Raw genomic sequence first — 14,483 nt, 5'->3', positions numbered from 1 at the left:
GGTAGAGAACTCGCGGTATCGGGTTTGACCCGTTGTTTTCTGTTGACAGAACGGTCTTGCTCCGTTGCACATGGCTTCCCAAGGAGATCATGTTGACGCTGCTCGGATATTATTGTATCATCGTGCACCCGTAGACGAAGTGACGGTAGATTACTTGACGGCGCTACACGTGGCAGCTCATTGCGGACACGTACGAGTCGCTAAACTTCTGCTCGATAGAAATGCCGATCCAAACGCACGAGCTCTAAACGGCTTCACTCCACTCCATATCGCCTGTAAGAAGAACAGACTGAAGGTCGTTGAGCTCCTTTTAAAGCACAAAGCTAGCATCGAGGCTACTACGGAGGTATTTATACGCGTTTACGCATTCCACTCTTACAGTAGCTTTAGTAAGTTACATCATAGTTATTATTAAGCCGATAGTTGTTCACACTATATTCGCCTCTGCCGAAACTGTTAGCTTTACAACGGTCTACCGCCTCGACCCGAACAGAAATTATCCTGATCACGCGATCTACAGGGTGAACCACGAATCGTGACCAATAGAGATTACTCCGTTATTAACAGTCCGATCGAAAATGTTTCCATCGGGTATAGTATGGTTTCAAGAGAGCTTCCACGTGATTATACAAAATTTTTCACAAATACATCTATAATTTTTTTACGCCTATTTGTTAGAGTATTTCAAGGCGAATTCGGTAAGTATCATAAAAAAATTTGCTATAATCACGTGAAAGCTCTCTTGAAACCATGCTATACCTGATAAAAACATTTCCGATCGGACTGCTAATAACAGAGTGATCTCTACTGGTCGTGATTCGTCACCCTGTATACATCAAAAGGAAATTATATATTATATTATATCAGGTGACTGCATAAGTACGTGCATAAATTCTCTTCTAATTGTAGAAGAGAATGAGATGACTTTAAAATTTAACCATTGAATTTTATTTTCGAATCGGACACGAACTTACGCGATCATCTAATATATTAAGGAAGAAGTAAATGTATTTCTGTGAGAATTGAGGCGGTACGCAGTTCTAGAGTTGATCGAACAGTATAGTGTTCACATAGAGCAGGGAGACATAATTAAGAATAATGAATTTTTGTTATATAAATAGCATATAATGTTATGATTTCTTAGTAATAACCAGGTTTATTTTATTGCTTAGTCTGGATTGACGCCCCTACACGTAGCGAGTTTTATGGGGTGCATGAACATAGTGATTTATTTATTGCAACATGCAGCTAGTCCTGATATACCAACTGTAAGGGGCGAAACGCCTTTGCATTTAGCTGCCAGAGCGAATCAGACTGATATTATCAGGATACTTCTTAGAAACGGTGCCCAAGTTGACGCGAGAGCACGGGTAAAGATCAACACATTCTATATTTTTCTGCATTCTGTTTCGCAATCTCTTTATTAGAATAATTCTGAATAATAACGATCCTTTATTTTTGCGAGTGTGTTTGAAAATGTTGTAAACGTTGCAGGAAGAACAAACACCTCTACACGTTGCATCCCGATTGGGTAATGTTGACATTGTAATGCTATTACTTCAACACGGTGCAGATATTGATGCAACCACGAAAGATTTATACACACCGCTTCACATTGCTGCCAAAGAGGGTCAGGAAGAGGCACGTATTCCAATTTATATATTCAAATTCATTTAAAACGCACTTTGGACATTATTTAGCTACTAGCGTCTCTCGACGATCACAAATTACGAGAATTGTGAAAACGAATTGTAGGTGGCATCGGTTTTATTGGAAAATGGCGCATCGCTTACCGCGACGACCAAAAAAGGCTTCACTCCGTTGCATTTGGCAGCTAAATATGGTAACATGAACGTAGCAAGATTATTATTGCAGAAGGACGCACCCGTTGACGCTCAAGGAAAGGTGAGAGCAAATTTAATGATTTCACTTCCTGTTCAGGCCACGTGGATCGTCGTCAGACTGTGGATCTTTATGCAAAATAAGAATTTTCTGTAAACTTATAAAAATCCGCAGTCTGGTCATCATGCATCACAACGTGTTGTGTGTTAACAATATTAATTAAACATCCATGTGGCACGCAGCGCGTTAGACGCGGCTTTAACAAAATACTAAACGTGTTGATCGAACGCAGAATGGAGTAACTCCGCTTCACGTGGCATCTCATTACGATCATCAGATTGTAGCGTTACTTTTGCTCGATAAGGGTGCATCGCCTCATGCTATGGCCAAGAATGGTCACACACCGCTACATATTGCCGCGCGTAAGAATCAGGTAAGTGGTGCCCAAATAAAGGCATCAAATAAATCAAATTTCTTCAAGATATTAACGTACGCGTTGTTCTCTTTGATCACAGATGGATATTGCAACCACTTTGTTAGAATACGGAGCGAAGGCAAACGCAGAATCAAAAGCAGGATTTACGCCGCTACATTTGAGCGCGCAAGAAGGCCACACCGATATGTCAACGCTTCTTATCGAGCACAAAGCAGATACAAATCACAAAGCAAAAGTACATAGACTTCGCGCGTTCTCTATCTGAATAAATAATTGTGTCAGCCGGTAGTCGACGTACTATAATTGTTTCTTATTAAACAACAATTCTTCATTACAGAATGGCCTCACGCCGCTTCACTTGTGCGCACAAGAGGATAAAGTCAATGTTGCCTCGATCCTTGTCAAAAATGGTGCTCAGATCGATGCTAAAACGAAAGTACGTTATCAAAACTTCATAAACTCTCTCGCGAGTTACGAACCTAACCCTTAGTACCATTATTGAAAATATTGTTCACACATTGTTCGATCTGTTGGTCTCTAATCAATTACTAAAGATTTAAGAGATTAAATGATACGGTCTATTTGTGAATTAATATTTCATTTAAGTATGAACGTATCGCGGTGTTACAATGAAAATTTTTGTTTTATTATAGAAATTGGTTTGTTCTCGTTTCAGGCTGGTTATACTCCATTACACGTGGCAGCTCATTTTGGTCAAGCAGCTATGGTCCGATTCCTCTTGCGATCTGGCGCAGCCGTTGATAGTAGTACAAATGCAGGATACACACCGTTGCACCAAGCTGCGCAGCAGGGTCACACGCTAGTAATTAATTTATTGTTGGAGGGAAAAGCGAAACCGAACACAACAACCAATGTGAGTCGATTTCTAAAACGATCACACAATGGAACGTCGTTTATTAAAATCGTTTCTTAAGAACGTCGTCGCTTAAAATAATCTCATCTTTACAGAACGGCCAGACGGCGTTGGACATAGCACAAAAGCTCGGTTACATCAGCGTCATCGAAACACTGAAAGTAGTCACCGAAACCGTAATCACAACCACCCACACGATCACCATCGAAGAGAAATACAAAGTCCAGGCTCCGGAATCGATGCAAGAAACGTTCATGAGCGATAGCGAGGACGAAGGCGGTAAGTGCTCGCGCCTAATTTCTTCAGATTCTTTCACGATACTTTGTTCCATATTGTATGTTTTCTAACTTAACGTTTCCTATATATAATACTTACGTTTAAGGTGAAGTATTTGCTAACGTAGGCAATCGTTCATTAGGACAACTAGGCATAACATCCTAGAATAGGCAGTAGCAGTCCGCGGTTATGGTTGTGATGCGACTCGGCTTCTGTGATGCGCTTCTTATAGTCGTAACCGCTCTCATAGTGTTCCTAGATTAGATTGGCCGAGTTTTATCGATGTTTTCACACTTAGGAGTTCTTGCATGAAACTTTAATCGAAACAGTCTTGCGAGAATTTTAACTTGGAGCGAATTTAGCGAATACACTTAGACGACTACTAAATGTACACTATAGACAATTGCGAGAAAACTTAAGTGCAAGATTTCTGTGACAAATTTGATCGCAGAAACGTTTGTTGCATGGAAAGCTGCGGTTTTACACAGTCCGGTTTGCACTGTCCGTGTAATTACACTTTAGTACGGCGATTAAAACTGCACGCAGTTAGGGTATGGCTGCACACAAACGGTTGAGAATCTTTGCGTTTTGTTTGGGACCTGTCCGATGAACTATAACGGTCGTTTTACCGAATTAGCGTTAGCGTCCTACACAAGGAATCATAATGATTCGACTGGCTTTCGGGCAGCAGACACACATACGCTCTGACAAGTACATCTGAAGAAGACACGGTCGCGTTGCATTTCGGGGAGCAGAGATATACTTGTCGAAATTCTCCAAAGTCCAAGTGCTAGATGGTGATATTATTTGCTTGTCTTGTTGCATTTATGTTTCCATTCGTTTCGCAAGAGCATGTGTTTTAGAGTATGTTCACTGGGTTGTTGCTAACGTCGAGGAATATTTATATTTGAACTTTTTCCTATCTGGACGCGTAGCTCTTAGACGTATACAGAGAACACAGATCAAAAACTATCTCGAACGTTTAGCGTTTTAATGTTACCGATAGAGAACAATGATCTAGGATGATAATCAGCCATCCCAGTAACGTAGCAAGTATTATTTTTGAGTAATATTCGTCTCGTGCCTTAGAGTTATCTCTGTAAGATCTTTTGTACAAACATAAACATATGCCGTAGAACGCATTCTTCCTCCGTTTACGTTGAATTAGGTGGGTCGAGGCTACTTACCAAGAGAGATACGTTCCACAGGTTTGTTTGTTTGCCCAATGAAATGTGCTTTGCATTATTCGATTCAATTTAATTCTTTCGGGGCGAGAAATTCAAGACAATTCAGGCGCTCCAATCGATGTTACTCGTCTAATTCTGATTAGGAGATTATTCCATTTGTGCTAATCGATAACTTCGTTTGTGTTAATCGCAGAGAATATTGACTAATTGTACGCAGATCTCGGAAAATCAGAAACGCAAGCGAACAAACCAACGCTTATCTTATCCGCTACGTTAAGCGCTGGGTCTACATCGGTATAACGGCGCGCCTGAAATCAAAATGATCCAATTTTATGGCAGAATAACATATGCACCAAACGAATCAGCGAACCGTCAAATCACACGAGCGAACGCTTATGTAAACTGGCCGAAGAAATCGAAAAGGATCGATGTTTAATTCATAACTCTCGAGCGCGATAACTTGTGCCTGCATGTTTAAAAATAAATCGAACCGTGGGTTTCACGTTCCTCCAATATTTTTTGGGCTTTTCTTGAAATTTTCTATCTTTCTGTTAATCGATTAAATAGAGAAAAAATCACCGAGCCCCCATTTTGGGATTGCCAATGGTTCGCGGTGCTTGGACAGCGGATTTGATGCATTTACGACAAAAGCGAATTGATGTAATTTAATACAGTGATATTTTCGACCTGTTAAACATATTCAGAAGGAAACTAAATTTCCATTTCGCTCCGGAATATGTTCATCTTGCAAAAGATCCGCTGTCTAGTTGTTGTATGGTTGTTCGAAGAGGCCGCGAGCTGTTCGACAGTTGTAGACCCGGCCGAACCGACGTAGACCGCCTAACTGTATAACAACCCAGTGATAGCGAAATTTAGAAACAGTGTTTATGGTGCGAAACTAGCATTTTGATGAGAAAAATTACCTTACTCGACGGCGTACGATGTAGGTGGTGATGAAATCGGCATGGCAGCCATGAATGTGTACGGGCAGCCTCCACACGCGCAACACGTGTACCTTCCTTCTTACTACCAGGGCCAAATGACCTACACCCGTAAGTTGTCTGTACTCTGTTTCTGTCACTCTTTCACATATCACACGTGCGCGTACATTCTCTCTGTCTTTCTCTCTCTCTCTCTCTACATACTTATATATATATACATACATATATACCCTAAATACATCTGTCAGCACATTCAAGGTACGTGAACGAATGTTGCGTACGTGCGATGCGGATCATCCATCTCGTCTCTCCACTTTTGGGGAATACTCGTCGTTCAACACTTGTTGCTCGTTTCGCTGAAAAATTATCGATATCAAAGGATAAACGATCAAATGAAAATCTTGTTGTTTGTCGTGACGAGTTCCGGTGGAAGCAGCTCTGTAAATCGAAAATACGCGCGTCACAAACATACGCAATAGGTGTATATATAGAAGTGGCGTTATCCTTGCCACTTGTAATTCAACGAGATCATTATCATCGATTCATTTACTCGTCGGACTTGAATATACGAGGTTCATTTATTATGTCTGACTCGGCAGTTTGCTACAGCGCTGCACTGTTAGCTTGGCAGATTCGTAGCGTCTTATCTGTTTATGATTTTTAGGGATTTTCATGAGATTATTTCGGACACGGTGGCCGATCCTAAACCTCGCCGGCGAAACCGCGAAAACGGTACACCGGCGAAGTAGGGCGCGCAGCTACTGTTAATGCAATTTGCATAATAACGAGTTGTGCGATCATTACGCCAGTCGGCAGGAACAGACGCGGGCTTGTGTGCTCTGTTTTGACGTATCATCCTCTCCCGTATCTACACGCACTCCGTTACCAACCGTTATGCAACAGCCGGCGCGCGTCTTGTACCATATTATTCGTGCAGTTAGCCTAACCCCTGGCTAGGCCTGGCTACCGGCCAAATACGATTCACGACCAAAATACCACAATTTATATAACGCGGATAATTTTTCTCTTTTCTCCGTTCTCTTGTTAAACAATTTTCCACGGGTTTTCCCTTCGAGCCGGTGCGCAATTCGCTTCCACGAAATTTATCCCGCGCTTTCGCGGCTGGCCGCGTAAGGGCGGGGAAAGAAAAAGGTGATCAACGAACACTAACGACGCCAGTTAACGTTAATTGATCACGTTACACCGTAAATGGGACGTGCACTCCGCTCTCGGAGAACACACGCGACCAAGCCACACTCCCATCATCCTCTCGATCGACTCGCATAGTCGATCGGAAGCCGTGTGCGCTCCAGTTTCCCGCGAAACAGGCCCTCGCCGCGCCGTTCGAAAAAACAACCGTCGTGTTCCCCGACTTGCAAATGTATCGTTAACAGACGCGCAACGATCGTAAAAGATTTTACGGCTCTATTTACGCTTGCAGGTGTCCGTGACACCCATCGAACCTCTCCGAAACAACACGCGACGATCCAAACTCTCGGGGCGCGGGTCCCTCCTCCTCGAGAAAGATCGCGCGCGCGCCAGTTCGAAATGTAAATAAAGGCGGCGGAAAACCTGCACACGCCGGCTACTACTATTATAAAATCGGTGATTCACGGAATGAGGTCACGTTTCGCTGTTAGGTGGAGACTTTGCTTCGGACTTGTATTAATCTTCAGTCGCTGTTCCTGACCCCGCCGGTGCTGGCACGCGACGAAACACCGCGGAACAAGGGAAAGTATAAGCCCCCGTCGCGCTCCGCTCCTCGTTAATGCAATTTACCAAATCGAATCTAATCAGCCGGACAACCGAGCCCGCCCCGCTTGCATAACAAGTTTGCCTCTGGAGTCACCCAAACAGGTTGCTCCTCGAACCTCTTCGTTGCAGCGAGAGGCAGAGCGATTTTCTAAAGCGAATCTAATCGGTCGACGCTTGTGTTGCAAGTTGGCACCCGGAGATACCGGAAACAGCGCCCGAACAGGTTGCTTTTCGAAGAATTTCTGCGAAGAAAGAAGTCGAAGACGTTCCCGTTAATACGATCTTCCGAATCGAATCTAATTAGCCGGACGATCAAGCAACAATTTCTGGAACAAGTTTGGATTCACGATTTTCCAAATCGAATCTAATTAGTCGGACAACTAAGTTACAATTTGTGTAACAAGTTTGCACCTGGATCTAGCCACGTAGGTTGCTTTTAGAATAATTTCAGCGAAGAAAGAGGAAGAGGCTCCCGTTAACGAGATTTTCCAAATCGATCTAATTAGTCTGAGAACCAAGCAACAATTTGTATAACAAGTTTGCACCTGGATCTACCCACGCAGGTTGCTTTTGGAATAATTTCTGTGAAGATAGAGGAAGACGTCGAATCTGATTAGACGGACGATCGAAAGCAACATTTTGTACACTAAGTTTGCACCTGAATCAACTCGCACAGTTTCGGAGTTATTTTAGTGCAGAAAAAGGAAGGAGTGGGGATGTATAGAGCGATTGACGGCGAGTCATCAATGAATGCGTAGCGATAACTCGCGCTAATTGGAATTCGTGCAAGCTAGCTCTACCAGCGCAGACATCGTCTACTGTCCGTTCAGTCGGTGATGTAATTAGTCCTGTGTACGTAGCGTACGTCGTCAGTACTGTTCACCGAGTCGTGGATTAAGTAGCTACCGTGAACGAAACTTTTCGTGCGGCTGATTGTGCGATACCTTGAGGAGAGACGGGCTTCTTTCGGTGATTGGATTTTCACTGAAAATCGTATTGGCAGTTGACGGAGGTGAAAGGGGAGAGAGAAAGGCGATTTTCGAATTGTGTGTTTCCCGCGCGGAGGTCTGCCAGCATGGCCAAGGGACGAGTCAAGCGGAAGGAATCGAAGAAGGTGACGTGCTGCGGGTGTACGGGCAGCAGGAACAGCGACACTATGTGTAAATATAATTTCACAAATTTTTTCAGATTTTCTGCAAGTTGATTACGCTTGAATCTAAACGGCTACACGATTAGTACGAACGACAGGGAAGTTACCTGGGAATGTCTGCTGCAAAGCCAGATGTTCGGCAAATGTTATATTCGTCACGTGGCCCTAATGCCCGTCATATTGCGGAGCATAAAACCGTCCCCGTACACTCGCGTGAAATCGAAATAGATTTTTACTGCCTCCAAAACCAACATCGATCCCCTTCCATTATTTTTTTTACAATCAATTCGCAGTCAATCATCTGGCAATTATTAGAAAATTGATTGAACGATGCACTCAGCCTCGCAATCGTGTTTGTAACCGAACGAATTTACTACCTAATATTCCGTTCTCGCGAACGTGTTTTCGCAAGAAAAATTTACAAGGTAACGCGCGAAAGAAAAAGGTCTTTGTATAGTGATTATCACCGTACCCCCGCGATAACGAATGCTTGCAAAGTGATAATAAGAGGTTCGCCACGCGACTTTGTTTCCCGAGGCTTCGTGGTGTTAACTCACGTTAAACATTCGTTTTAGTCTCTTTCCCGGCAGAACTGTTCAACCATGAGAGAACTTTCCGTCCGTCAACTGAAACTCCATAAATTGCATATGCATTATACACGATCTAGGATGTCGGCAGTCGCGATAGTAGAACGCGAATTTACAAGTATAAATTTCAGAATGGCATTTACGTATTTGTGTCCCCCAGAATAGCTGGTCTGGAACTTTTGTTTACGACGAACACTTTTAATCGCAATGAGTCTGGGTTAGAAGTTCCTGAATTAATTCCATTGTACGTCCAATCTAGAACGAATTAAACTGTCTACTCTATGAAATAGTATCGCAGTCATCCCTGATCTTTGACTGTCACGAGTTGGCAGAATATCTGCTCTTCCGTAGAAGCTGCTCGTTGCAGTTCTCAAACGTTTCCTTGAACTCGATCGAATCCTGCGTGTCCATATAGGCGACGCGAATTCCATCGCCATTTTCGCGGCGAACCTAAATACCGCGATAGGTACACGATGGTTAAACGACACTGTTCAGCCTGCCATTCTGGTGAGCTAGAACCTTTTTTTTATAGAATATAGGGAAAAATGCTTTTACGCACGACTCCCCTCTCTCTCCATATAGGCCAATTTTATTGGTCTCCTTTTAGCTCATTAGCAAGCTGGGAGTTGGATCACGTGTGACCTGTTCTTCGCATACTAAATACAATGTGCACCTTCTCCGGCCCTCCGCCACACACACCTGTTCTTTGCTATTAACTCTGAACTAGAACCTGAGGACCATTTTCTTGAAGACAATTGGACCCGGGCACTCCCTATGACGATAGCTTCTGTATCTTACTCGAGTGTAGCATATCTTTTTATTTTGCATAAAAATCCGCAGCCCACTTATGTCGTAAACGCGCGATCACCCGCAATCCAAGCGCGCTCATTATTTCAATCAGTTCGTGCCGTTTCATTGGATCAAACAGCCTCATCATGGAATTGTTTCACCAGTTGCTGGCGCACATTGTTCCAATCAGTTTGACCAGTTTCGCCAGTTCGCGTCCCGCTCTCGGTCGCTACTGCTATCGTTTGTTGACGCAACAGCACGCGCGTTACGAATCTGTCGGCGTCTGATCACGAACGTTTCCGTTCGCTCGCCTAAGTTTTTCCTTGGTGCGTGACCCGCGGCGAACGTAGGAAGTTCATTGGTTATTCGCGTCGCGAAACGAAGCCGGTCTAGAGAGGCCGGAATCAAGACGATCATCTTCTCAGGAGCCTAATGCAGTCGTAGACGTGTCGAAAGAGAGACCGGATCAGGAACGTCAGACGTTGTGGAACGCATAGGGAGGAGCCTTCGTAGCCAGGTCGCTTAATTGAGCGGCACAAGAAAACGTGACTATGATCCCCCCGTTTATGACATAACAATGAGACGGACGGAATCAATGACATAAGACGCACGGCGAACGATCGTATCGCGTACGTTTTGTTTGGAGGGGCAACGATCAAGGACGGCTGGTTCTTCGTGTTCGCTAGCAATGGGATCAAGTTCGATACGCGCTCCCGAGACTGTTGCGACATGCTAGTTTTCTTTCACGGGTCTAGAATGCTACCCCGGCCTGATAGGGTTTCAATGAGTGTTTTTATTGTCGCCTCGTTAGAGGTCGATCCAGCACACCAGCGATTCGTTCGCAGGAAAATGATTGAGCTTCTTTTAAATACGGCGCTGTCATTCAACAGTCTATTAGCTCACTTCCGCCAGTTATGGTGTTAAGGGTATGAGGCAACCGCAGTGGGTGGAGAGCCATTATGAACATTTCCTCCGTTTTCGGAAAAAAGGCCTTGTACTCGAGAATGAGTCGTTCAAAGAGTTGTTGAAACTTAACCTTATTGGGGCTGTTACTTCTCAGAAGCTTAGACTCTTTGAAGATTCGAACGATTCGAAGAAACGAAGTTTCCCAATAAAAATAAAAATAAAAAATTTGACAAAATTTTCACAGAATTCCATCGCCTTCGGAGTTTCAGAAATTCAAAGTTTCAGAAATTGAAGCTTCGAAGGAAAATAAGAGCACTAATCCTTATTATCATTATTGAATAAACTCTCCAATTTACATTTTACAATTTATTTTCTATTGCACGGAAAATTGTTTAAAGAAAATCAGTTCGACTTGCCGAATTGTTCAACCCTCGCGAGACGCTCGAAGCCGTTCCCAGCGAACCCGGGTAAAGCGAGACACCGGGGAATCGAACACTCGCGATTTCGCTGGTTTTCCCGATTCTTTCCGCGGATTCTCGTGTTCCCGCTATTCTTAGCATCCATTGGACTAACATACGCCGATACGCCCCTTGTGGCAGGGGTGACTCGGCGATCAAAGCTTTATTACAATTACAAATCGCAGGGACGCCGCGGGCAAACAGAAATCGGATGACGCGATCGCGCGAAAACTGTTTAAAAGTGACGAAGCCTGGCGATGATGATCAGTCTTCGGAATACGCTTCGGACGTTCTTTTCGGGAGCTTTCTCCCGGTGAGTGTCTACTCAGTGGTCAGCTAAAAAATACACTAACCCTATCAACATAGAAAAACGACGTAACTGTACAAGCAATACATTCAACTCCATCTACACGAAAGGTTTTCACCTCTCAGCTACTGTGCGTTACTATACTGTCTTCCGCCGACGTGATCTTCTAACACGATGCAACACTATAGTGACCCATTAAACCACACGATGGCTTGTTGTTCTCGCATTGATAACTATGTATATTACATACTATGTACGACCTCCCCAGTGAATGAACATCTGCCACTGAATGAACATAATTCGCGAACGAGAAAACAACATTGACGATGCCCTCTTCGCGTTGAGATTCGCACGGTAATTCTACTGCAAGTTCACAGATGTCTCTCTAGGGAAATCTTCTTTTTTTATAACCTGGACCTTAGTTTATTTACCAGTTAATCGAACAACATTTCAGCGAAAGTGAGTACTACCGCTATCGAGAGATCAGCCTTTGTGGTTCGAGGTGGCTCAATGTTTCTTCGGGTGATAGTTTAAGACTGTCAACATTTTTATTTTGCATAAAGATCCAAGAGTGCCTCCGTTCATTCATTAGAAATCGATGTTAGTTCATTGGTCGATCTGCGCACTTTCGTTTGATACTGTGCCAAATTATCAAGACTCGATAGAACCATCGAATACGAACTTTTAATTACTCGCATATGGTACTTGCGGTCCCAAGCTTTAAATTTAGTGTTCCAACCATTAAACAAAGGTGTAGACCACACAGGCAAATATTTATTTTGCATTTCAAGTAGTTATTTCACTCGATGAAAATTGATTTACGTCGGCGTCGTATAAAGTTCCACGTGAATTTCAATATGAACTTTTTGGAATTGTAAAAAATTGCAAAGTTGGGGTGGAAACAATGGACACGGAAGTTTGCGCGCCGGGGAGAGACGCGCAACTGGCGCATGTGATCCAGAGTTGTTTAGTATCGAATTGTGTTGCCAACGATCGGAAGCCGCGTTGACAACCGCGGAATTTGATTAGCGCCGATGCGGCGTGGCGCGCGAAGTAAATTAAGCGACTCTCTGATTACGAGAGACGAGTTTCTGTACTATTCTAGTCCGTGACGTGTCCGGAACGGTTTAACTACATTCAACGAGAGCATATTCGACGTGATTACACGGCTTTCGGAGAACGCGCTCGCTCTCGACCGAGATATAGGTCACTGCCTATGAGGTCAACTATTCGTAGACAGAGGCTTAGAAACCGTGGTAGTTTCTGAAATGCTTCGGGACCGTGTCCTTGAACACTCGCTAAATTTAGAGGATCCGAGTACATACGCGTCGGTGCGGCACAGGTCTTTCCATGCGCGCGTTGTCGTCGCTGCTGTTCCTCTCTGTTTATATTAATTTTTAATGTCATTAATCCCGAGGCTCTTCCGAGAGACGATGACATCACCATGTGCGCGCACGAGTCGGAAAAATTGCGATTCTCGTCGTTTATTTATAGAAAAGGGAGATCCGTACCGGCGTCGATAGTGGAACTTACGTTGTAATATTGAAAAATAATTCTTAAAAGTTTTATTTACGTATTTCTGTGCGATTGAAATTTTTAGAACGACCCCACTATGTCACATTGTGGTTTATTGCGTCATCGTACCCGAATTGATGAAAATGATGTTACCTTAATTTTATTCACCTCGTGTCACATCATTTTAAACATTTAGATCGAGTTGAACCGGCGTTGTCAACTTACGTTTTAATATTGAAAAATAATTGTTAGTTCTTACAAACTTTATGTCTGTGCAATACGAATTTTTAGAATGACCCTATATGTCAGTTTGCGGTTCATTGTGTCATAGTACCAGAATTGGTATGAGCTGTACCGTGTTCACACGTCGATCGCGGCGACAATGATGTTACCTTAATTTTATTCACCTTGTGTCACATCGTTTTAAGCATTTAGATTGAATGAACTCGGTCAACGGATTAACAGTCAAGGATTGCGCAATTAATTTTTCAATGGCGATGGCAATTTCATTCACGAGACGGCTAGTAACTTTGTAACAATAATAAGATTAGATAGAGCAAATACTATTATAAAACGCGATCACTCTCGATCGCGAACAACACATCAATATACCAATCGCAAAGCAATTGCGCCGAGGAAATCTAACCTGGTCGGTGACAAAGCGCCATTTACGCATCATAAGGAAACGCGATGTGGAGCGTAATAGGAGAATGAATTCAAAGTGATTTTGTAATATTATGGTGTGACGGGCAATGAGTTTGTAGGTTGGCCGCTTATTAAATAATTGTACTCCATAATCTCGGAATATCTGATAAGCCGCGTTCGACGTTGGCTGATTCTATAAACTGATTGGATAACCGTGTCGATTCGTCAGTCGTGTGAAAAATGCCACACCGTTTCCACGCGTTTCTTCTCTACGTTCCACCAAATTTTTCCGTTACCGTTTCTCGTAGTATACACGTGTACCACCTGTGGCCATTACAGCAGGTAAGAATGTTGCGTTATCGTTTCGACGAGTCAGTCTTTGATTACCAACAAATCAGTTTGCCTCGCGCCGTCCTCGCTAGTTTTCACGCGATCTGTGACTCGAACACTGATCACGCAGCGGAACATTTAATTAGCGTGCTGATACTTGTTTTCGCTAGCACCAGGTTTTCTTCAAAATTAAATCTGCTTCCGCGTTCCAGCCCTGGCCGATAATAGTGCGCGTTATCAGTAAGCGAGGCTCTCAACGTCTTCCGATATTAACTCTGTGGTGGGACAATCGCGTCGCGAGGCTCCGAGTGAAGTTCAAAATTAGAATTTCACTTCACTTCCTGAAATCAAACGTTCTGCGATCCGTCCGAACTTAAAACAGCGAGCTGAAACAATCGAAGCTCGATTTCAAACGTCATTTCACGTGATTTCGAGTCACCAAACCATTTTGAACATACGTCAGAAGGTTCGTTTCACTTCCAAAA

General features: G+C 43.4%; 1 protein-coding gene across 27 annotated transcripts in view; it reads left to right on the top strand.

The window, feature by feature from the left end:
- Nucleotides 1-14,483, top strand: part of LOC143216793 (uncharacterized) — a 94,220-nt gene that overhangs the window by 29,728 nt on the left and 50,009 nt on the right. For 21 of the 27 annotated variants that reach the window (XR_013010631.1, XR_013010630.1, XR_013010629.1 and 18 more), the window contains exons 9-18: nt 50-346; nt 1,173-1,370; nt 1,495-1,641; nt 1,756-1,905; nt 2,135-2,275; nt 2,358-2,513; nt 2,616-2,714; nt 2,955-3,152; nt 3,248-3,431; nt 5,563-5,667. Coding sequence is in view for 7 of the 27 variants with exons in the window: in XM_076440202.1 (XP_076296317.1) it covers nt 50-346; nt 1,173-1,370; nt 1,495-1,641; nt 1,756-1,905; nt 2,135-2,275; nt 2,358-2,513; nt 2,616-2,714; nt 2,955-3,152; nt 3,248-3,431; nt 5,563-5,667 (1,675 nt within the window). In the remaining 20 variants the exon portion in view is untranslated. Of the gene's footprint in view, nt 1-49; nt 347-1,172; nt 1,371-1,494; nt 1,642-1,755; nt 1,906-2,134; nt 2,276-2,357; nt 2,514-2,615; nt 2,715-2,954; nt 3,153-3,247; nt 3,432-5,562; nt 5,668-5,704; nt 8,472-10,244; nt 10,383-11,305; nt 11,515-13,536; nt 14,011-14,483 lie in introns of those variants that run through there. The other 6 variants (XR_013010632.1, XM_076440200.1, XR_013010636.1 and 3 more) reach the window with 5 other exon arrangements.

The sequence above is a fragment of the Lasioglossum baleicum genome, chromosome 16, assembly GCF_051020765.1.
Source record: "Lasioglossum baleicum chromosome 16, iyLasBale1, whole genome shotgun sequence".
Taxonomy (NCBI): Eukaryota; Metazoa; Arthropoda; class Insecta; order Hymenoptera; family Halictidae; genus Lasioglossum; species Lasioglossum baleicum.
The sequence above is the reverse complement of the archived record's forward strand: the minus strand, read 5'-3'. Positions and strand labels throughout refer to the sequence as shown.